This window comes from Macaca nemestrina, chromosome X, assembly GCF_043159975.1.
Source record: "Macaca nemestrina isolate mMacNem1 chromosome X, mMacNem.hap1, whole genome shotgun sequence".
Classification (NCBI taxonomy): Eukaryota; Metazoa; Chordata; class Mammalia; order Primates; family Cercopithecidae; genus Macaca; species Macaca nemestrina.
The window spans coordinates 140,477,448-140,502,718 of NC_092145.1; the positions used below are offsets into that span (position 1 = coordinate 140,477,448).

Sequence of the window (25,271 nt, forward strand, 5' to 3'; positions counted from 1 at the left end):
TGGCATTTTATTGTTGCAGAGGAGAAATCTGAGGTCAGTCTGATTTCAGTTCCCTTGAAATAACCTATTTTTTTCTGCTTGTATGCTTGTAGGATTATATCTTTATCCTTGAAATTTAAAAACATTTGCCAGGACATGTCTTGGTGTTGATGATCTCTGTTGAACCTTCTCAGTCTCCAGTCTCAGGTATTTTTTTTTTTTTCAGAACTGGAAAGTTTCCTTATACTTTTGATTGATTAAACTGCCTGTTTTTTTTCTTTTTTCTTTAGGAACATCTGTTATTCATAGATTATTTCTGTGTCTGTCTTCCATAGTTTTTTAAATCTTTTCTTTCTTTTTTTTTTTTTTTCGTTTACTCAAGTTTGTCCTCTGTGGCATGGATTCCGTTTTCTGCAGTGTCAATTTTAATACTTGCTATTCACAATGCAGATTTAATTTTGGCTACTATGTTTTCATTTCTTTATTCTTATCTCAACATACTCTTGTTTCATAAGCAGAATCCCCCTTAGACGGTAACACTTCAAAAAAACATGAGGTGGATCCTGGCCTGAAACTTGGCCACAACCACAGGACCAGGAAAAAAAAAAGTTTCTGAAAGGGTCCTCTTAAACATAAAAATGTAAATATAACCAGAGGTCATTCTTACCCTCATCTAGAAAATAGAACAGTGTTGGGTGCTAACAGACCTTAAGTAGCTAGAGGAATAGTAAAGCAGGCATAAGGGCACCTTAACTAGAAATAAACTGATTTTTCTAATTACATGTATTGGTTTTCTCTTTATAAAATTAATACATAGGCCGGGCGTGGTGGCTCAAGCCTGTAATCCCAGCACTTTGGGAGGCCGAGACGGGCGGATCACGAGGTCAGGAGATCGAGACCATCCTGGCTAACACAATGAAACCCCGTCTCCACTAAAAATACAAAAAAATTAGCCGGGCGTGGTGGCGGCGCCTGTAGTCCCAGCTACTCGGAGGCTGAGGCAGGAGAATGGCGGGAACCCGGGAGGCGGAGCTTGCAGTGAGCCGAGATCGCGCCACTGCACTCCAGCCTGGGCGACAGAGCGAGACTCCGCCTCAAAAAAAAAAAAAAATTAATACATAATAAGTGCATGTAACTTTGAAAATACAGTACAAAGAAGAAAATCCTATGACCCAGGTAACGACTGATGAGATTTTATATGTTTTGCCAGTTACATGCACACATGTTGGGAGGAATGGATGCAAAATTGGGTCATACTATATAGTTTTGTATCCTTTTTCATTTAATATATTGCAAGCATATTTTTTGCATCATTAAATTTTCTTTGAGGCCCTGATTTTAACCATTGCATAGTATTCCTACATATGAATAGATGTATTATGATTTATTTAACCAGTCCCTTGTTGGTCATTTAGATTGTTTTCTATTTTTCAGTATAATGAGTATGATGAATATCACTGTACATAAGTCTTTATGCACATCTCTGATATTTCCTTAGGATAAATGAGGAGCTGATTCTTAATCCTGTCACATTGGTAAGGATTATATACATTCCTTATTAAGAATATAAAGTGCTTGTTTCTTATTGTTTCAATGTGATTGCATAGAAGATTCTTTGGATTCTGAACAATTTGATGGTATCTTAACCATATTTTGAGAGAGGTGCCTAGTGCCTCATGCTCAGCACCTTCATGATGGAATTCCTATTGCATAAGCTTTTGGACAGGAAAACCACTGCTGATATCAGGGAGTTTGGAAGGTAGATATACCTGTGGAAACCTGAGGGTGGTGGAAAAAAAAAAAAAAAAAGTATGGTCCTTGCTCATTCCTACAACCTGGGTCTCCATATCAATATACTAGGACTCTGGATCTTTTCTTTTCCTCTTCCCTTCCTGTTATTTCAGACTGTTACTCTCTTTGAAGATTCTTCTCTTAATGTCTGTACGTCCATTTCATTTCTAGATAGGAGAATGTCAGTAGATGATATACCCTGCTGAGTTCAAGGTAGCATTTTATCAGTCACAGATCATCTTTTGGTCCTAGCATACTTATACATGATGATCTCCTGCTGAAATGGAAGTTTTTTTTTTTTAACTAATGATATATTTTCAGAGGTATCAGACAGCAGCCTGGAAAAGTACATTGTTGTATCATGCCATTACAACAAAGCAGTCTGCTTAATAAAGTTGCTTAAAATGAAAGTTTTTAAATTAATAAAATATTTTTAACATCAGAATTTTCCTTAAAGTATTTAGGAATACTCTAGAGTTCCTGAAACCTTGATTCAGAAATACTGATTTGAATTGTTCTTCCTCTTTAAGCCTGGAAGATGATCTTAGGTGATACTTTTTTACAACATTGAAAACAATTCCTGCTGAAAGTCAAGGGAACAGTCTCCTTTATCTGATTTGTTCTGATGAGACCCATATTGTAGGTTATTCTAATGTGTGACTTTATACACATTTCAGGCTAACAAAGTAAAGCATGATTAGCATTTCCTAACCTTTTCCAGTATTTCACATCACATTTGCATATATACAATCTGCCAGGCTCTGAAATTTTTTGGCTGGAAGGCATTATGGTGGGATGAGAGAGGATAAATACATTTGCCTCACTTTTAAACTATTTTTTGTCCATACTCATTCTCTAGCTACATTGTATAAAAATATAGCACATACAAAATGATCTCTTCCACCCTGCTTAGTGGAAAATTGACTGTAGTGAATTATGGAACAGGTGTTTCAACACTCTCCTATACTTCTTCATTGCATTACATCTTTAGAAGTTATATGTAGAAATGTAATGTTACACTGTCAATTGAGGCAAAAGAGAGGAAAAGAAATAACATTTACTGAGCATACACTGTCTCTTGGTGGATCTTTTTAATTACAACATCCCTGTGAGGTAGATATTATGTGCATCTTGTGAGTGAAGAAACTGAGGCTCAAAATGTTAAATAACTTACCCAAGTTCAGGTAACTACACCAGTAACTGACAGAGTTGGGGTTTAAACGTGGTACTGGCCAGCTTTAGAACACATTTTTTCCCACTTGTTTTTTAAAATTAGAGAAATATATTTTCTTGTTTAACAAGTACTATTCCTTAAACTTAGGAAACAGTAGAAAGTAAAATACTGCGTAAGACTGATAATCCATGTAACCTAATCTCTAATAAAACCAAGGGTCATTTTCCAAATGGGAAACTTAACTGCAGAAGTAACTCTTTGCTCATTTCTGATAGATAACATTTGAATCCTTGTTTTGATGAAGTGATAGAAAAGTTTCATTTGAATAAAGGTGCTTTTTTTGGTAGAAAAAGCTTTGTAAAGCTTCACTGGTATGTAGGATAACATGGGCTCGCTGCTTTAAAAATTAAATTGTTCAACATTTTAAATTTTTGCTAAACTCAGGAGGTAGATATTTTTACAAAATGTAGAGCATAAAATACCCTTCAGATTATGTTTCACTCAATTTTTTTCTTAAGTTGCTTTGTTAGTATATACTATACTATTAACTGGGTGAGTAGTTGAGAAAAGAAAGTTTATTGTAAAATTTGAGATGACGTGAAGCTGAAAATAGTGAACAGGCTGATCGACAGATTTGGAATCTAATGTATAGAGACTGTGGCAATGGATGGGAGCTGGAAAAAGGTGAATCAAAAATTTTAAATAAAGTTTTATTCATGGAACTAAGAGTAACAACAGGTATGAATAGAGGATGCAGGGTGTGGTTGCAGTGCAAGAAGATAAGGATTTAATCAGAAAACTTGATATGTCAGCATTGTGTTGAGGGCATTCCAAAAATAATGCATTTGTGAATTGCATTAACATAAGTTTATTTTCTAGGACAAGGGAGGTAATATGACCTTTACTCTGCATTGGTCGTTTGAGGGTTGAAATGTTAATTACATACAATTCCATACACCACCCTTTAAGATGAATTGGAGTGTGCTCAGAGAAGAAGATAGTGATGAGTCTTATCTGTCTTAAAGAAATGTTTGAAGGAACTTATCTGGAAAAGACAAGAGTCAGGGTGGATTAGAGTCATAGCTATAGATTTATTTCCTGTGACTTTGCAGATAGAGTACGGGCAAGTTAGTCATCATTTATTAGTAATCCTCTTAAAGAGAAGTTACAGCTGAGGAAAGTTGCTATATAATGAAAAATTTCATGTAGCAGGCAGTACTTTTTCAGAGATATTATAGTGCCTAGTGAGGTAGTACATTCTCGTCCTGGTAGTATTTAAGCGTAAGTAAGAACGGAGTAGAAAGAATTGAAACATATTATGTGTAGTAAGAACAGAAGACTTTTGAGATGCCTTACCAATTCAAAGATTTTTTAAATTCCAAGATCAGAAGGACTTTACAGAGTATGTTATCCTCATGAGGCTACCTCACCTTAGTAATAATGTGCATTGGTACAGCTCTTTAACATTTGTAAAGTTCTTTCTTCTGAATTATCTCGTTTTTGAGCCTGGTAATAATCCTTTGGGTAGACAGGACAAGTATCCTCATTTTGAACAGGTAAAGTAATAGGCTAAGAGAAAGTCTGAATTGCCTCAAATCATAAAGCTTATAAGCAGCAGCCTAGGGCTCTATCCTTGGTCTGCGAATTCCAAGTTTAGTGCTGTTTCTCCTGTACCAGTTTTCTTTAAAAGTAAGTTATAAGTTGTGATACTTGCTTTGCATACATTAAAAATTGCAAGGAACAGATGGTTCTTAAATTTTATTCCTATGAAAAACATACGTGTAGCTCAAGTTAGACTGAGGGTTCTAAACGCCACACAATGGGGAGTCATGGGGGCAAGTCTGTGTTACAGAAAGATAACTGTTTACAATTAATGAAAAACTGGTTTGGGCTGCTAGATGAATGATGGTGCCATTCATTAATATGGCAAATATAGGAGAGGGAACAGATTGGTGGGCCAGAGGTGAGGTAATTGAATTTTGGACGTAAGAAAACTAGCTGACAGTGATTGTTTACTAAGTGCCAGACACTGTGGTTAGAGTTTTATATCATTTAACTAATTTAGTCTTTACTACAACCCTCTGAAGATAAGACTTTTCAATCTTCATTTTCCATATGAAGAAACTGAAAAGCTTAGATTGTTTAAAGAACCTGTCCAAGGCTTCATAATTAATAGGGTAAGAATATGAATTTGAATCTCTGTGTCTGACAACAGAGCCACAGTTGTTAGGAGCTAGTTCTTTGGTACATTTGGATAAGAACAACCAGTAGTCAGTTGAATAAATGGTTGTCACTTTGAGGAAAAATAAATATTGTAGAGATACACGAGTGTCTTTATACCAAAGAAATGGGCAGTGTTACAGTCTTTGAACATTCCTTAGGAAAATAAAGATTTTATACTTGCCTCCCTATCTTTTCCTGAATTTTGGCACTGTTTCTGTGCTTCATAGTATTACATAGGCATTCCCTAATCTAGGAACATCTTCTATGAGTGGTGAAAATGAAAGGTGCCCTTTGTATAAGGTCAACAGACCTTCTAGGATAGGGGCTGTGTTTTATTAACTTTTATCTTCAGCTCAGTGCCTAGAACATAGCTTGAATGAAATGAGATGAATGAATGGATGGATGGTAATAGGGATGAGAAGAACAAAGAGGGGAGTTCATATTTAGAGCAGCTGCCTCATGTGAAGTATGAGGTGATAGGTGGGCTGCCTTTTATTTCCCAGGTGATAATGCTCCAAAGGTGGTTAGCTTAGATCCTTGTATACTTGTTGAATTAATAGTCATGGCTACTCCTTTTTCCAGTGAGGGAATGAGAGAAGAAACTATGTGTTCCTGACTTCTGTTTTTGTGGTTTTTAAAAATTACACAAATAATACATATTCATTGTAGACACATTAGAATATTCAAATAAGCAAAAATAAACAATTTAAATTGTCTAAAATTCTACCACCCAGAGATAACCACTGTTAACATTTTGGTGTATATCCTTCCAGAGTTTTTCCCCATAAAAATATATACATTGAAATATGTATATATTTATTTAAAATGGGATCATTACAATCCATATCGTTTTGTAAACTGCTTTTTCACTTATTACATGTGACTGTCTTTCTATGTCAATGAATTTACATCTTTATCATCATTTTAATGACTGCATAGTATTCCATTATAAGGGTGTACCGTAATATATTTAACTAGTTCTCTATTGTTAGGAATTTAGGTTTTCAATTTGAAGTTCTTTTTGGAATAAAAGTTATGGTGAGCATTCTTGTATGTACATCTTTGTACACTTGTCTACTTTTTTTAAAAAAAAGAAGTAGAATCGATGAGACATTTCAAAATTTTATGTGTGGTATTTTGGTTTTTTTAAAATACACTCAGATTGCCTTCCTGAAAGGTTGTGCTGATTCACACTTTCTCCAGCAGTATGTCCAGAGTGCTCTCTCCCCCATACCCTCGTTAACACTGAGTGGTTTTTTGTTTTTGTTTTTGTTTTGTAAATCATTACCAATTTGAAAGGCAAAAGGTGTCTTTGGGTTAAATGCATTTCTTTGATGAGTACTAAGGCTGAACTCTTTTTTCCCTTATTGCTCATTTCTGTTGAGGTTCATCGTTTTTTCTTACAGGTTTGTAAAACAAAGCTCTTTATGTATTGAGGATACCATCCCTGTGTTATATGTTGCCTTTTTTTTGTAATCAGTTTGTCTTTTATCTTTTTTTGTGTCTGGCAGAAGTTTTAAACTTTTATAGATTCAAATGTCACTTTTTTCTTTATGATTTCAACCCTCCTTACCCCATGAGTATTGTTCACCTATATTCTAATAGTTGTATAATTTTATTTTTTCACATCTAAATGTTTAATCCATCTGGAATTTATTTTGATGTAGAGATTGGGCTTAATTTTCTCTGAAGTAATTAATCAGTTCCCTTGATTAATTATGAATGGAGTTGGAATTTAGAATGTGTTTTGCTATACACTGTTGTAAATAATGTTTGGTGAGGCTTAAATGAGACCATTTGTAATGCATTTAACTATTAAACTCAAGGGCTCACGTGGAAAGGTAATAATCATTTATTATATTTTTCCATGAAAAAATGTTTTTATAGTTTCAAATAATTAACTTTTGAAGCACATCCTGTTGCAAATTTAGCAACTGCATACTCATATGGTGGTTCTACTTCATTAGAGCCCTTTAGGGTTGAAAATCTTCCTCAGTTTTTGTTGTTGTCTGCCTTCATTTAACTTTAACTGATGTGAGGTCTGTTTTGGTAACTTTCTGCTTGCTGTGCTTTTCACAGAATGGACAACAAATTATGGATGAACCTATGGGAGAGGAGGAGATTAACCCACAAACTGTAAGTAAAATATTATGTCCCAAAGGGTATAGATAAATGAAATACTGTAAAATTATTCTTATTTTTCAACTGAACAGAGTAATCATTTTACAGTATAAGAAACTTGTCGATCCTTTCACATTAACTTTACCAGACTACATTATTGAGTATGCCAGAGACCTTTCTAAAAACTGTACAATAAGAGTGATTTTAAGAGAATGATAAAACAGATTGCTTTATATTGTTGAAAGTTTTTCATTAGTGCCTAAAGCTTATGTTTTTTTGTTTCTTGGGGATTTTTTGAGATGGAGTTTTGCTCTTGTCACCCAGGCTGGAGTGCAGTGGTGCTATCTCAGCTCACTGCAACCTCAGCCTTCCGGGCTCACGGGATTCTTCTGTCTCAGCCTCCTGAGTAGCTGGAATTACAGGCACTCACCACCACACCTGGCTAATTTTTGAATTTTTATAATTTTAGTAGAGATGGGGTTTCACCAAGTTGGCCAGGCTGGTCTCGAACTCCTGACCTCAGATGATCTGCCCACCTCAATCCTCCCAAAGTGCTGTGATTACAGGTGTGAGCCACTGCACCTGGCCTAAAGCTTATGTTTTTAAATAACCAAATTGACTGTAAATTTGTTAAAGACAAAAATATAAAGGTCATACTTCACAGATATGTTTAACATAGAAAGTGGACATTCACCATTTCCTCATCTGTTTTTTTGTTGTTGTTCACTCCTGAATCCCCAGTAACTAAACCAATGTGCCTGGCACATAATGGACACTCATTAAATGTTACATAAATGAATTAATAAATTGTTCCCTACTACCACACACAGAATAACCATTGTCAACAGCTAAGTTATAGTCTTGATATTTTGTACATAAGGTAATTATTATTTATGTTTACAAAATACATATTCTGCAACTTGTTCTTTTTACTTAACATGTCTTGAACATCTTTGTATGACAATACATATAGAACTACCTCTTCTTTGTTTTTTTGTTTTGGGGGGGGGGGTTTGAGACAAGGTCTCTCTCCCTGTCACCCAGGCTAGAGTGTAGTGGTAGAGTCATGACTCACTGTAACCTCAAACTCCTGGGCTCAAGCAACCCTCCCACCTCAGCCTTCTTAGTAGCTAGGACTAGAGGCACATGCCACCACGCCCAGCTAATTTTTTTTTTTTTAATGTTTGTGTTTGTTTTTTTTTTTTTTTTTACAGATGGGGTCTTGCTATATTGCCCAGGCTGGTCTTGAACTCCCGGCCTCAGGCAATCCTCCCGCCTCAGCCTCCCAAAGCATTGGGATTACAGGTGTTAGCCGCCATGCCCAGCCAAATCTACCTCTTTTTAAAGTGGTTACACAGTTACAGTATTCTATTTTATGAATATCCTATATTTAATGTAATATTCCCCTATTTATTTTTGTGAATTTGTGTTTCAGTAGGATATAGTCTTAGAAAAGGATGTTCTTAAACCAAGGGTATAAACATTTAAATCTCAGTAGACATTTATCAAATTTTCCTTCAGAATTTCAGTATATGAGAATACCTGTTTGAGTATTGCCTACTCAACACTAGGTATTATCAGAAAATATTTTTAATTTGAGTGACTCTAGAAAAATAATACTTTCCCTTTTTTTTCTTTTTCTTTTTTTGAGACAGAGTCTCGCTCTGCTGCTCAGGCTGGAGTGCAGTGGTATGATCTCAGCTCACTGCAACTTCCGACTCCCAGGTTCAAGCCATTCTCCTGCCTCAGCCTCCCGAGTAGCTGGGATTACAGGCAACCGCCACCACGCCTGACTAATTTTTGCAATTTTAGTAGAGATGGGTTGCACAATGTTGGCCAAGCTGGCCTCGAACTCCTGACCTCAAGTGATCCACCCATCTTGGCCTCCCAAAGTGCTGGGATTACAGGCGTGAGCCACCATGCTTGGCTGACTTTCCCATTTTAATTTGCATCTCATTTGATTACTAGTGAGATTGAGTATCCATACATTATTGGCCTTTGTTATTTTATGTTTTGCTCAGTTTTATTTGGAGTTACTTGTTGTCCCCTTATTGGTCTGTACAATCTCTGTATATATTCTGGATATTAACTCCATGTCTATTATATATCTTGTAATATGTTTTTTTAAACATTGATTATGTGTCTTTCATTGTAGTATGTACGGAAGTTTTTTTTGTTTTGTTTTGTTTTTTGTTTTGTTTTATTTTGTTTTTTTGAGAAGGAGTCTTGCTCTGTTGTCCAGGCTGGAGTGCAGTGGCATTACCTCAGCTCACTGCAACCTCTGCCTCCCGGGTTCAAGCAATTCTCCTGCCTCAGCCTCCTAAGTAGCTGGGATTACAGGCACGCGCCACCACACCTGGCTAATTTTTGTATTTGTGGTAGAGACAGGGCTTCACCACATTAGTCAGGCTGATCTCAAACTCCTGACCTTGTGATCCGCTTGCCTCAGCCTCCCAAAGTGCTGGGATTACAGGTGTGAGCCACTGCACCCAGCCAGAAGTTTTCATTTTTAAATGGTCACATCTGGCTTCTGGGTTTCATGCTTTGGTTAGAAAATCCTTCCCTCCACTAAGGTTATAAAAATAATCCTTTTACATTTTGATCTTTTATAGTTTTTTGGTGTTTTTTGTTTTGTTTTACATTTAGATCTGTGATCCACTTGGAATTTAGTACCTGGTATGAAGTAGAAATCTAACTTTTCTTTCCAGATAAATAGCCTTTTGTCCTAACCTCTGTTTATTGAATAAATAAAATCTATTCTTTCCTACTCATTTGAGATACCTCTTTTATCATGTATAAAATTGCCTTATACTCCTTGTATCAGTTTCCTGCTTTGCCATAACAAATTACCACAAACTGGGTGGTTTAAAACAACAGATGGCTCTCGGGGAGGTTCCTTCCTTGCCTATTCCAGCTTCTGGTGTTTGCCAGCAGTCCTTGGCATTCCATGGCTTGTAGATACATCATTCCACTTTCTGCCTTGGGCATCAGATGATTTCCCTGTTCGTGTCTGTGTCCAAATTTCCCTCTTCTCATAAGAGCACTAGTCATTGGATTGGGACCATCCCACTCCAATATGACTTCATCTTAATTACATCTGCAAAGACGCTGGTTTCAAATAAGGTCACATTCACCGTTACTGGGGATTACTTGAACATACCTATTTGGAGGGCACAATTCAACCCACAACCCCCCTGAATATTTTGACTTTACATACTTTCTCAATTACTGTCATTTTATTATATGTTTTTGTTAATGTGGTAAAGCAAACCTTCCCACCTTTTTACTTTTGTAAAAAGTCTTATATGTAGTCTTATAAATATAGTCCTACATTTAATCTTCCAGATAAACTTTACAATCAGTTCATCAAGTACTTCTGAAAAATTTATTGGGATTTTTATGAGAATTGCCTTAAATGTACAGATTAACATGAAAAATTACTTTAACAATATTGAGTCTTCACATTCAGGAACATTCATTTTTTCTGATTTTCTTTTACATTCTTTATCAAAATTTTATGGTTTCTTGGCTGGGCGTGGGGGCTTATGCCTGTAATCCCAGCACTTTAGGAGGCTGAGGCAAGAGGTTTGCTTGAACCCAGGAGTTCGAGACCACCCTGGGCAGCATAGCAAGTCCCTGTCTCTACTACAAATTAAAAAATAAGCCAAGCATGGTGGCATGTGCTGTGGTCCCAGCTACTTGGGAGGCTGAGGCAGAGAATCATTTGAACCCAGAAGTGTAAGGCCAAGGCTGCAGTGAGCTATGATCATGCCACTGCACTCCGGCCTGGGCAACAGAGTGAGACCCTGTCTGAAAAAAAAAAAGTTATAGTTTTTTACATATAGTTCTTGTACTTGTTTTTACAAGTTTGTTAAGGTAAGTTATGGGTATTTTATAGTTTTATAGTCTTTGTTATGTAGAAAGTGGGATTTTTTTTTCTGGTATGTTTTCCATCTGGTTATTGCATATATATATTTAAAATGTTAGGTGTTTCTGTATGTTTTTAGCATCTTAGGAGTGTTAACTTTTCAGAAATCAAACAAATTGTTATGAACATTATGTCAGTTGTGGAAGAATAAGATCAGTTTAACCTTCTGCTTAAAACACCTCCATAGTTTTATGGTTCCTTTAAACAAAAGCCCAACCTCCATAACATGACCTACCAGGCCCTGCATAATAAGGCTTTGCATACTTCTCTCCACATCCTCTCTAGCCGCACACCTCTACTCTCTACTGAAAGTCCAGTCACTCAAATGTATCAGCTTCTCTTTTGCTTACGGGCTTTCAAAGGCAATGTTCCTTGTCTCAGAATTCTTTTCCCTTACCGCCATCCCCACTACTTAATTTCTGGTCATCTTTGTTTAGATATCATTTCAATTGAGATGTCTTCCCAATACAACTACCACTTCCACTTTCACCTTGAGTTAAGTGTTTTTCCTTTTTGCTGCCACAGGAGCCTATGCATACCCTAAATGGCAACACCATACCAGATTCCATTGCTTATTTGCTTGGTCTGTATTCCCTACTAAACTGTGAGTTGAATGAGGCAGTGACCAAGTCTGACTTATTCCTTGTTTTATGTCTGTGCCTAGTACCCAGTTGGTGTTCAGTAAGTATTTGTAGATTAAAGGGATGAATGGATTAAGTTTTAGCTAGCGTAGGGACCCAGGCATGGGGCCTAGTGCCCAGAGCTACCTTCAGATTCCTACCCTCTCCAAAACCATTTGAGGCAGTTTACTTCATTTATCTATAGTATATATATTTACATGTAAGCGAATGTAAAAACAGTCAGAAGGAAAACCTCCAAATTTTTTTATTCTCTGTAGTCTAAAAGCATTTTCCATTGTGATGTTATATGGTTTGTACTTTCTCCTACTTATGGCTTTAGTAGCATTTACATCTGCAAGAACCTGCATTCTAGAGACAGGTCAGAAAGATGGAGGACTAAGATACTACCTGCAATGCATATGAGGCTGTTGAGCAGATCATTCCAGATTATACAAATTAGGCTTAGGTGTCAGATCAAAGCCTGGTATTTAATATTTATTACATGATATTAAATCCAAAAGATTGTCAAAATATTTATTAACCTTATAATTTAAAATTGTATTTGCCTTTTATATATAATTAGAAGTTTTCCTTTTGTCAACTAATAATTTACATAGGGAATGTTGAGATGTTGTATTATCTATTTGCTGTGTTACAAATTACTCCAAACTTAGTGGCTTAGAACTACACACATTATCTCCCAGTTTCTGTGGACCAGCAATTTGGGCAGAGCTTAGCCACATCTTTTGGTTCAGAGGCTCTCTCAGACTTGAAATTAAGGTGTGGACCAGGGGTAGAGTTTCATCTGAAACTTGACTACGGAAGGATCTGCTTCTAAGCTCACATGGTTGCTGGCCCAGATTCCTGGTCCACCAAAACTGTGAGATAATAAATGTATGTATGGAGGTCATCAGCTGGTAGGCTTTCTTGCAGGTTCATTGGCCCCTTTTCCGTGGGCTAGAATGCAGAATGTAATGATAAGCCACTTTTGACTAGGACAGGACAGTAGAGAAGATGGATAATATGAGAAGAAATCTGGGTCCCTTAATACGTAATGATCTAGTGACACCTCTTCACCCAAAAGTATGCTCTTAAACTATGGACTGCTCTGTGAGAGAAAAAAAAAAAAAAAGGCACTTACTTTGTTTGAGTTGTCACATTTGGGGATCTTTTTCTTACAGTAGCTTAGTCCATATTCTAACTGCATCTAGTCATTCATTAACAAAGTAGTTCATGAATGTCTATTAGGTGCCAAGTACTCTGCTACATTCGTTGTTACAGAAGCATATAAGGGAAACGTGCAGCTTTACAAATGGCAAAATAAAGTTGTTTTTGTCCTCTTCTCCTCTGGGAAATTACCAACCAAAACAACAAGGAGAATAAGAAATCAGAATTTTGGTCTTTGAAATCAGAAGATAACTGTAACTTCAACCACAAGATATAAATATGAAAAGCAGATAGAAGAGTGGTAACAAGATGAAATTAATAGAGCGTAAGTGATTTTAGAGGAATATCCTAATGGTGAGCAAGTCTTATTCAAGGCCCCCAGAGCCTCAGAAGAGCTCAAAAATGGGGTCACCAGGTACTGTGGAACGTGGATGTATGGCATGGGGCTGAAAACAGAGATTGGTTGAATATTGATATAAAGAGTTTCTAGATCCTCTCTCCTCTGGAGACAGAAGGTATTTCACAGAGAAAACCAGAGAAGCTGTATACTTGGGCACCTTGGACACAGGAAGAAGTAGGGTAAGGCACTGGGCTGGAAACAGGGAGGTCAAGTGAAAACCTATTACTGAATGGTGACCTGGTCCCATTCCAACCACTAGGACCATATCCTCCCGGAAGGAGGATGGGCGTTGTGACTGAAGAAATGTAAGATACTGTCCTTTGGGAGACCTTTAGTGTAAAGGCTGCCTAGTTGGCCAGTTAACCTATAAGAAAGCCTCCCCAGTTGACAAGCCACATAACTGCCAGGCCACTTCTTAGTGCCTCACTCTCAAATATTTATGGAAAGCCAAATATCACCAGTTATGTGAGGAAGTCTTCCAGTATAAAATAATGAGATCTTGGAGGAACAAACAATGCAGGGAAAAAGCAAGTTTAATTAGTGTCCTCTGAGTGTTGAGACAAAATTGATTCCCTAAGAAAAAGTAAATTGCCATAAAAAAGAAATCATAAAAGAAGAAACTCTTAGAAGTTAAAAATACAATAGGAATGTTTTGCATTTTAGTAGAACATTTACAAGCTAAAATTGAGGAAAACTCTCAAAAAGTAGAACAATAAGAGGTAGAAAGTAGGAAAGAAAAAGAAAGAAGAGCAATCTAATATCTAACTAATAGGAATTCCAGAAAGCGACAATAGAGGAAATGAAGGGGAAGAAAGCAGGAAAGAAATACCGTAAGAAACATATTTTTTGTTTTTTACATTTTAATATCTTTGAAATCAGAATGGTTGTTATAATTCATAGTGTGACATATATTAATTGACAGCATCTTTTCTTTCATAATGGTATAGTGATAATCATGCTTTTAGATTAAGTGGAATACTAAAATACCAAATTTAAAAAAAAAAAAAAAACAGTTTTCTAAAATGAGGACCATGAGTCTCCAGATTACAACATCCCTCTGAAAGCCTATTAATGAGAGAAATTTTAAAAAGCCCTACTCTCAAGAAGGGTCATCTCTGAAATATCAAAACACTAGGGATAAAGGGAAGACCCTAAGCTTTTAGAGATTTTTAAAATCCTATATAAAAGATTGGATAGAAGAATATTAGACTTTTCAGCATTGGAAGTTAGAAAACAAGGAGCAATGCCTTTAAAATGCTTAGTGAAAATGGTTTTCAGCCAAGATATTTTCAGATATGAACGTATTTTAGGAAGTTGCTGGAAAATGGGCTCTGCCAACACTAGGGGGTTATTAACTAAGTAAGAGAGACATGGGATTCGGCAAACAAAAGATCCAGTACTGCAAGCATGATGAAAGTTTTTTCCCATTATGATGATTAAAGGAAGCTTCAGAAGACTAGTTCATGCAGGAAGCTTAGAGAGTACTCAGTCCAGATTGAAGTAGACAGATAATTTCAAGAATGCTGCCTCCAGGAATAGGATTGGGGGAAGAGGTGGGGGAATAGAAGTGATGAATCTAAATAGGCTTGAGTATTGAAAATTCACTTGAGAGGCTGTTGCAGAGTAGGAAGAATTTGAAATAGGTACAAAGAAAATAAAAGCAAATTTAAAAACAAAGCAACTGCAAACTTAAGGAAAAATAAAAATTGCACACAAGAGATGTAACTAAAGTATATTCTTTACCTAGGCAGTGAGCAGTGTTTACATAGTCATAATAATTGTAAAGACTAAATATTGGTTTAACCAAAATCTGTGATATGAGTGCCGAGTCATCTGTAATAGGATGTCTAAAGGTAATATCTGAAATTGATGAATCAAGAGAAAGTATTATAAAATTATTATTTATCATATAAAGGCAAATACCAGAGGGAACAATGAAAAGAACTGAAAGGGTACCAAGAGCATAGAATACTGCTGCTTTCTCATTACAAGCCTTGAAATACTTTTTGACACTTTAGCCTTTGATAAAAATTTAAGTGAAATTTAAAAAGTAGTTGTAACTGGTGTGATCAGGCAAAAATTCACAGAAGGCATGAAATTTAACCTGAGTCTTAAAAAATAGGTACGGGATTTTTGAGAAGTAAATGTCAACATTTGGGTAAATGCACTTTTATGGGAAAATGGTGTAAACAAAAGTCAAAGGGAGGAAAAGTGAGATGTGTTGGAGATAGCTAAATCAGTTTGACTAAAAGGATGGTCATAAAGGACAGCCCGATTTCTCCTGAACGTTAAATACCGTCACTCAGACCTTCTTAGTGTATGGAGTTAATCCTGTGATGTCTCTTGAACATATCCCCTAGGTTTCTATTTGTGATAGAGCCATTCTGTTCTGGCTGGATTTTTCTGTTCTTCACACACTTAATCTCTTCTCTTGCCCTTTGTTCTTTGTCCTGCTGTCTGCCTGTCTCCCATATCTTAGATCTACTTCTTATGTATGTATGTATGTGTGTGTGTGTATTTATTTATTTATTTATTTATTTATTTTGGAAACAGGGTCTCACTCTGTCACTGAGGCTGGAGTGCAGTGGCTCACTGCAACCTCCGCCTCCCAGGTTCGAGCAATTCTCCTGCCTCAGCTTCCCAAGTAGCTAGGATCACAGGCACATGCCACCACACTCAGCTAATTTTTGTATTTTAGAGAATGGGGTTTTACTGTGTTGATCAGGCTGGTCTCGAACTCCTGACCTCAAGTGATCCACCTGCCTCAGCCTCCCAAAGTGCTGGGATTACAAGCATGAGCCACTCTACTTGGCCCTACTTCTTTTCCATCTTCTGCCATTTTAATGCTGTTATCCTTTCTTCTGGCTCTCTAAAGTTTCAACCCTTTCCTGTCTTTATTTAACTGAAGTAAAAACTTTTACTTCACACAAAGCTGCCTTAAAACTTGCATTTGAGCATCCAAAATGATCCTTAACAGCCATGTTAACAGCACACCATTGCACACCTATTACAGTCATCATGGTTCAAACACAGAGAAGCCCCAGCAGAGTAGACAGTAGGCAGTGAATTACTCACTCAACACAGGAAAATACAATAGAGTGCTCATTGGCAGGGAAAATTTGTACCATGGTATATTAATAACACTTATTGACTGATTGTGTATTGTCTGCCGTTCTAACTCTCATTGGTTGAGAGTGTATTTGAGCACTCAGAGCTTGAGGGAAAATACCCTAGTAGATTTAAGTATATGCCACTTAGGAAAATATTTCTGAGATAAATAGCAGTATAATTAGCACTGCATGGTGGAATTAAATAGAGTGTGTATACACCAGGAAAATTTCCAAGCACAAGCAAAGGTTTCCTTTTGCTACATTTTTGGCTCTCTTTCAGGGCTATTTTTTCACTTCCTAGTGTCCTGTTCCTCCACCCCTAAGAGCTTAAAAAAAAAAAAAAAAAAAAAAAAAAAATCCCTCCCTTTTTTATCATGGCTTGCCTGCCTCGTATGATGCCTCTGACCCAAAATTGCTTCTCTTCTGTTCTGGTGTATTCATCACAATACCCATTCCTTCAGTTTGAGTGATCTCATCCATATTTTGTAAGAAAGCAAAGTGACTTAATTATGTTCAAGTATGAATGGTTGGTTGGTTGAGTCAACCTGAAATACAGGCATATGGAAAGTTGTAACCCCTTTACCTAAATGAGTATTTTAATTTAACTATTTTAGACAAGCATGACTAAGTAAAAAGAACTTAAGGCTAAGCAAGAAAAAGAAATGTGTGGACAGGGAGAGAAGCAATACCACCTAGGGCATTTTGTGACTTAACTGCAAAATTCAGACCTGGGGCTATGGTGCTGCTGCCTCTCACCCTCTCTTCATGCCCACAGGAGATTCTGTGAGTGAAACATAGCATGCTTTCCATTTAGACAGGACTTTGAAAGTGCTCTAGGAAATCCTGCTCAGTGCTCTAGGAAGTCACTACCATTTGTTTCAAGTTGATCATCTTCATGAAACTTGTTTCCCATCTCTGGTTTAAAACCGTAAGCTCTTACCACTTTATAACACTGTCTGTTGATGGATGTGTGCTTAAAAAAATTAACTGTCCTACACTTAGATGGAAATCCTTATAAATTAAATCTTTTAGTGTCTGAGAAAAGGAATGATCCACACACAAAAATGTATCCAATGGAATCAATTAAGAGCATGTTAATTTTAAGTTTTTATCATATGGGTCAATTTTTTTTTTCAACAGGGTTCACTCATCATGGGGTCATGAGGATGGTTAATAATTGGGTTTAATCATGGTTGGGGTTTTGCCAGACAGGTGTTATGTATGGTGTAGAAAAGTTTTCAGGAGCTCTGCCACGGTCCCCATACTCAACCCTCTTCCTTTAGGGTCTGATGAAAAGGTTTAGCACCTCCTGTTTTTTAACCTAAGTCAGCCACCAACCATTCATGTGCACTCTCCTTCCCCACACCAAATTACCTGGTTATGCTTCCACCAACATCATGACCATTTCGACATCCAAACTATAAGAACTTGGGCAGCAGATTATTTAACTTCTCTTTAAGCCTTAGTCTGTTCATCCAGTGTGGATAATAGTTCCCACCTCATTGGTGAGCATCAGCTGAGATAATTTCATGTAAAGCACAGTGCCTAGAATATAGTAGTATCTTAAACGTTATTATACTTGAAAGAAAACTTTATTAATAAATAAGAGAACTCAAAACAACTAAGGACTCAGTGAAGGAAACTAGAAAAAAAGAACTACAAAGTAAACCTATAAAAAGCAAGAGGAAGGAATTAAATATAATTTCAAAAATCAGCGAATTAGAAAACAAGGGAAAACACACAAAAGCAAATCCACAACATTAGGAAAGCAAAACAGGATATAAGCACAGATAGGAAGGAGATTAAAACATCATAACAACCCAAATATTTACAGATAAAATGATATAATGTCTGAGATTTGCTTCAAAATAATTAACTACAGGAGTTGGGGAAGTGAGCATATGAAACAAGATTGGCTATGAGTTGAAAATTATTAAACTTAGGTGATGAGCACATGAAGGCTATACTATTCTGTCTGCTTTTGCATCTGGTTGAAATTTTCCTTAGGTTTAATTTCAAAAACTTAATAGAATACTAACTGTAACAGTATACTAATATGAAAGTTGGTGAAATGTATGGTGTTTTAGGAACATCTAAATTTGGGAAGGGAGAGAGAAGCAGTATACCAATAGCCTTGGGAGAAGTTGAAATCATAAAAAATTAGCACTACCACACTTTCTGTCCCCGGTTATAGTGCCAAGCTCAGTGATTTCTTAAGAGAAAAATCTTCGAAACTTTCAAGAAATAGATCACTCTGTGGTCTTTAAGTTGTCCCAAAACATAGGAAAAAATCTGCCTTGCCTTCTAGTTTGTTTTATAGAATTAGCATAGCCCCAAAAATGAGATAGCGTAGAAAAGGAAACCATGTGCCAATTTAATTCATGAATATAAATGCAAAAATCCTAAATATTTACAAATTAAGTATAGAATTATATTAAAACAATGGATTTTTTCCTGGAAATACAAGCATAGGTCAATATTAAGAAATTTATTTGTCTAAGTTATCAGTAAATCAAAGGAGGAAAAATTAAGTGACAGTGTTAATAGATAAAAAGACATTACACAAAACTTAACACTCATTCCTCTTTTAGTAAAGACTTTATATATCTAAGACCAAATATTCACATTATGTCTGGATGAATTAGTGAGTATATCTCCAAGTCAGGATTAAGGTAGCATTTACTACTGCTTACTTTAAGCTCTGTAGACTATGAGAAGTTTGGAGTTTGTTCTGTGATGGGAAGCCATTGAAGAATTTGAGGTAGGGGCATAAATTAGTCTGATTTCTGTGTTTTTTGTTTGTTTGTTTTTTGTTTTTTGTTTTTTTTTTGAGACGGAGTCTCACGCTGTTGCCCAGGCTGGAGTGCAGTGGCGCGATCTCGGCTCACTGCAAGCTCCGCCTCCTGGGTTCACGCCATTCTCCTGCCTCAGCCTCCTGAGTAGCTATGACTACAGGCGCCCGCCACCGCGCCCGGCTAATTTTTTGTATTTTTAGTAGAGACGGGGTTTCACTGTGGTCTCCATCTCCTGACCTTGTGATCCGCCCGCCTCGGCCTCCCAAAGTGCTGGGATTACAGGCTTGAGCCACCGCGCCCGGCCTTGATTTCTGTTTTAAGATGATTCTGGCTGCTGTGAAGATAAAGGATTGCACAGGGAAAATTTAGAAGCAGAGAAACCAGTTTTATGGCAATAGATGATAGTTTGTACTGGGAATGGCAGAGGAAATAGAAATAGACAGATTTGAGGTTTATTTTTGAGATAAAATTAGAATTTGTTGAGGGATTAAATATGAAAGGAAGGAAATTAGGTAAGAAAGAAAAGGCCAAAAAGGACTCATAGGTTTTTGAGAAAGGTAATAATGTCATTGCCTAAAATGAGGAAGATTCGTTTCCCATTACACTTGAAATAAAATACAAACCCAAATTTCTTGGGTCTAAGGCCTCACTTAATATGGCCCTAAGCTACCTCGTCATTTCCTTACCCTTTCCTTGATGTTCATCGCATTCTAGCCACTGTGGCCTTTCCTTCGTGTCTTGAATTCATTAAGCTCATTCCTATCTCTGTGCTTTGGCATTTGCTGTTCATTCTGTTTGAGGACTCTACCCCATGAGTCAGCAAACTTTGTGTATAACGGGCCAGATAGTAAATAAATATCTTAAACTTTGTAGGCCATATGATCTCTCTTGCAAATACTCAACTCAGCGGTAGCCATTGTAGGGCAAACACAGTTGAAGATAATATTTAAACAAAGATGGACATGGGCAGATTTGGCCCTTAGGCTGGCCAGGCCTGGCTATAGTTTGCCCCTGCCCAAGGTCTTGATGTGGTTCCCTCCTTATTATTCAGGTTCTTCCTGGAGGACAACGTGCCAAATAAGTTAGGATCAAAAACCTTAATGCCGCATACTCTTGAATATACAGTTCTACTTCTAGAAATTATTTCTAAATGTGAATGTGTACAAATGATGGGACAGCACCATGGTGTAGATCAAAGACCCAACAACAGGAGATTTGTATAATCGAATTTTCAACAGTTATTAATAATGCATTGAGGAATAGAGAACAGGGGTCAGCAAACTACACTCATGGGCCTGTCACCTGTTTCTGTAAAAGATGTTTTATTGGAACACAGCCTTACCCATTCGTTTTCTCACTGCACTGACAGAGTTGACAGAAACCGTATGTCCTGCAAAGCTGAAAATATTTACTATCTGTCCCTTTACGGAAAAAGTGATACTATGTGTAGTATGGTTCATATATGTGCATAGAAAAGACTGGAAAGAAAAATCACCAAAATAGTGATTTTTTAAATTTTTTCCCTTTTTGTTTATTATCTAAGTTTTCAATAATGGGCATCCATTATTTTTATAATAGTTACTTTTTAAATAATAAGGTAAATGATTAAATCAATAAAATGTTTAAAACAAAAATTTAGTAAGATAAATTTTAAGAAATTTTAAAGTTAGAGATGGAAAAAAAGAACAGTATCTAGTTTCATGTGCACAACCACACAAGTAGCATCCATTTCAGATTTCAGCATATGATACTTATTAAGGAAGCCATTTATTTGAGGTCTTATGTGTGATATTTGGTATTAATCTCAAGATTAATCTGGGCAATGGGATGTGCTTAAACAGTAATAAATACCATAAGAGATGTACTAAAGGACTTTAAGAGCTCACATTCTGGTTAGGAGATAGATAACACCTGAATAAAGCAGTTGCTCATTGATGAATTGTAATGTGATTATAAGGAATTCCAATCACATCAGCTAGTCTTTTAACTTTGTTTTCAGTGCCTTTTGATATAAAGACCTTTTAAACTTTTATAATCAAATCTGTATTAATACTTTCCCTTATGGTATCTGCATTCTCCAAATAGGTAGCCATATATCCTAACATCTCCCTCTGATGTACAGTGCCACATTCTTTTCTGTCACTCTATTTGTGTTTTATAGTAGTACCACACTGTTTTAATTAAGGTATCATTTCAACTTGGAGACTTATTTCAGATTTTGGTGTCTGAAATATTGCTTCATTTCTTAGTGCTAATTATTAAAAAGCATAACACACAGCAAAATGTGAATTATTAACCTGAGCACTAGTAGTATTAAAGCCAATTTTCACTAATCCTTTACGTTTAAAAAAGGGTATTTGGTTGCTTGTGTTTAAAAATATTACTTGAATAAAGTCAGTGACTGCTACTTACAGAGATATCCTACTTCATTAGTTGTGCAGTAAACATGATGCTTTTTCCTGACATAGTCTCAAGAGCCACCTCATGTTCAGACTGCCATTCTGTGTTAGGTGGTTGTCCTTGCCTTGCTGCCCTTTTGGAGTGTTGTAAGGAGTCTTAAGTAATTCCTTTTGGGAGATGGGAGAGTTCCTAAGTGCCTGCCTTGCTGAAAAACTGAAGCATGCGTTTTTAAACAAGAAGAGTGCACAATTTTCCAGGCAGAATTCAAAGTTCTATCTTAGATATTTATTTGGGTCCCTGTTGCTGCTAATGTATTTGGTTATATAAGATAATTTTTTAAATTGAGCAAGGTTTTTTTTTTTAGTTACTCTTCAACTTCCATTAGGTCATTTATAGAACATTTTCATAAAAATTTGATAGAGGAGGAAGAGTCCTGGCTTTTCATGTAGGATCTGTAGCACATAATGGGCTCTCTAATGTTTGCTCAGTAAGTGGGTACTAAACTGAACTCCCATTATAGATAGCTCTATCATCAAATATGGGCCTATCTTGACCACAGTTTCTTTATCCAGAAAGTGAGCCGATTATTCTTGGTACTTTCTAGAGCGTCTTCAGGTTTTGAAAATTCCATGATTTTATTAAATTCTTACAGGCTGTGTAGATTAACCCTTGAGGTTTTTGTTGGTTCCACATAGATTAAATGTTCATTAAGTAGAGCATTATCCCACAACTCTTGAAGCTGCTGTTCTTTGGTTGTTTTAAATGCCACTATTACAGTGATTATGTTCTGAATGTTGGCATACTTGTCATTTTCCAAAGCAAAAATACCTTAGAAAAATTTCTATAAGGTATTACAGTATGAAATGAAATGGAGTGAGGGATTATATGGTAGCTTGACCCCTCCTTCTTTTCCAAGATGGCTTCTTAAGTGTTCCATTTTGCTAATAACCCAAGGATTGGACTTCTTTTTTTTTTTTAACTTATATTTTATCAACTAGGAATATGAGTTTTAACTATGGGCCTTTAAGTCTTGAATCTGGTTGATAATTAATGCTTATGACTAACATAAATTCAAAAGTAATTTACTTTCATTTAAGACAGGTCGCATTTGTCCTTACATCACAATTTTAAAAGTTTCTTGCCTGTGGTCTTCATTTTCTACCTGTAGTTATGAAACTCTTCCTCATTGACAGGGAACACCCATGACATGCCTGTGTATAACCTTAAAATTGTCTTGAGACCACGGCTTGAGTGTGTGTGTAAACACACTGCAAAGGGTCAAATTCCACTTGTGCATCAGTTTAGCAACTTTTAGTAGTGGCAACTAGTTTCAGTTGTTTTAAAGGGTCATATAGTTAAGAAATTCTGGCATTTCTCAGGATTCTAAAATAACGTTTGTTTCACTGGTTGTGAAAATTGTCCGGATTGCTGGGAACTAGGAGAAAAGAACATTTCAACAGGATTTGGCTATCAGCAAATCTGTTTTGGTTTCCTGTTCTGGCCTCCCTACCTATCCAGCTACATTAGTGCCCCTGTCGGCAGGTTTCTTCTTTCTTTTACCACAGGAAAATTGTCCGGCCTCTTTTTCTAGCATTTTCAGGACCCGCCTGACAGGAAATTTTCTAATTGCCGGAACAGCTGGTAGGAGAAAACTTTGCAGGGGCTTGGCCTTCCCTTTCTAACTTAAGTTTTACCGTCAGAAATTCTTTTATCACCATCATGGTTTCGTAGCCATGTTTAAATTTTTGTCTTTTCGTGTTCGCTCTATACAGGTAAGCTCTGTTCACCTTCTTTTAAAGAATAAAATGTTTTAGTTGGAGCTAACTATAATTATAGTAATTATTTTATATGTTCTTTAAAGCAGCTTTTCAAAATTCAAAACCAGTTTTGATAGAACGTTTAAAGGATAATATCTCTGTTTACTAAAAGTAAGCCAGTTATGTATATTATACATTTCAACTCTGTATATTTTGTCAACTTACTTTCATATTGGGTTTTTTTTTGTTTGTTTGTTTGTTTTTTTAGTGCTAGAGTAATTTTTATCTTGCTAGTGTTTGTAATTTTTTATAGTAAAACAAATGACTGTAATTCTCAAAATTAAACCAGGCATAAACAGAATTGCAAATTTGCTAATATTTAGGAGATCACTATAATGAAAACAACTTTAGTGGGTAGGAGAGTATGTTATTTTAAGCAGTCAATAACTTAAAATCACATTTTGGTGGAAATTGGTTCCTGTAAAAACATGGAAGTTTTTAAGCGACTCCATATTTAAATAACTTTAAGCAAGTAATTTTATCTGATTTAGAGTAGGAACAATTTTCAAAGAATTATTCTGTTAAAATGGGCTTAGTGGATGTTAATTTGCAATATATTTAATCTATAATCCTGCCAAAATCAACTTGATATTTTGCCATGAGAATTGTACTATCCAGCAGCTCTTTAAAGAGAATTAAATTTGCTGATCGGGATTCCAGATTGGGAGAAAACTCTGCTCTTTGTGGCAGTGATTAGAAATGTTAATCTGGAGAACCAGCTTGCTGTTTTCTCAAACATAGATAAAAGGAACTGACTTATAAGAACTTAAAGCTCTCTTAAAGAATTTGGTTAAATGAAAAATGTTGAATTTATTTATCATTCCATAGCAAATGAAGTGAATCGAATTCAGTCAGATTGTAATCTAGAATATTTTAATACGTAGTTTCACACCATGGCTTGAATAACCAGCCTAATTTTGTGTCACAACAAAATAATTTTTATGTCTCTTGATCATCTACAAAGAGGTTAACATATCTTTTTAAAATAAAACTACATATTATAGAACTATAGGTATCTATGTAAAGGGTGATAGTTTAATTTAGAATGACATTTAAGGGACAAATAAAGTATGCATTTTTCATTTGTAAGCTCTTTTTTATGGTACAACAAAAAATGGTTACACATCCATAGTTAGAAAATACTTACTGATTTTTACCAAGAAACATTTAAATATTTTACTTCAAGCTTCAATAATATTTTCTGGCATTCAAAACAATTTAGAAAATACAAATGCCTCAAGAACACACTTCCTGACTCAAGGGAGGGGAGGAAAAAGGAAATTATGTATACAAGGCAGGGCATAATGCCAAACGTTGAATCATTCTTTGAAATCAGTTAATATCTCTCAGTTTGTTTTCTTAGTTAGCATGTTACAATATTAGGTTTTCGATAATTCAAATAGCATTAATTTCAGTTTCTTTAATCCTTTTTACATTTTAAGATCAAAATGATATTTTTCTCTTACAACTTGAAAAGGAAACATTAGATTATTTTTTTCCCCACTAAAGAGTGGACCTTAAAGACCATTGAGGTGTAAACCTAAGGACCTTTTGTTGGTCCTGGGAAACAAACTGGGTGGCTTTCTGTATGACTGAGGGATACCAAAAGATCTACCTGCCCATAAATTTTCTCCTCATTTTTCCATGATGTCCAAAATGACACTCTTTACAGAATTTCTAAAATTATATGTTTCAACTGAACTGACTTCGTTTTATCCATCGGGGTCATATCTCAACAAATATTTA

At 36.0% G+C, this 25,271-nt stretch overlaps 1 protein-coding gene across 9 annotated transcripts in view; it reads left to right on the top strand.

Annotated features, from left to right (window-relative positions):
- The window catches only part of LOC105478207 (ribosomal protein S6 kinase A3), a 117,381-nt gene that overhangs the window by 25,710 nt on the left and 66,400 nt on the right, over positions 1-25,271 (top strand). For 3 of the 9 annotated variants that reach the window (XM_011735331.2, XM_011735336.3, XM_011735337.3), the window contains exon 2: positions 7,247-7,303. In XM_011735331.2, coding sequence (XP_011733633.1) covers positions 7,262-7,303 — 42 coding nt within the window. In that variant the 5' untranslated portion in view covers positions 7,247-7,261. Of the gene's footprint in view, positions 1-92; positions 187-1,413; positions 1,515-6,552; positions 6,574-7,246; positions 7,304-22,528; positions 23,481-25,271 lie in introns of those variants that run through there. The other 6 variants (XM_071088258.1, XM_024791674.2, XM_011735330.2 and 3 more) reach the window with 6 other exon arrangements.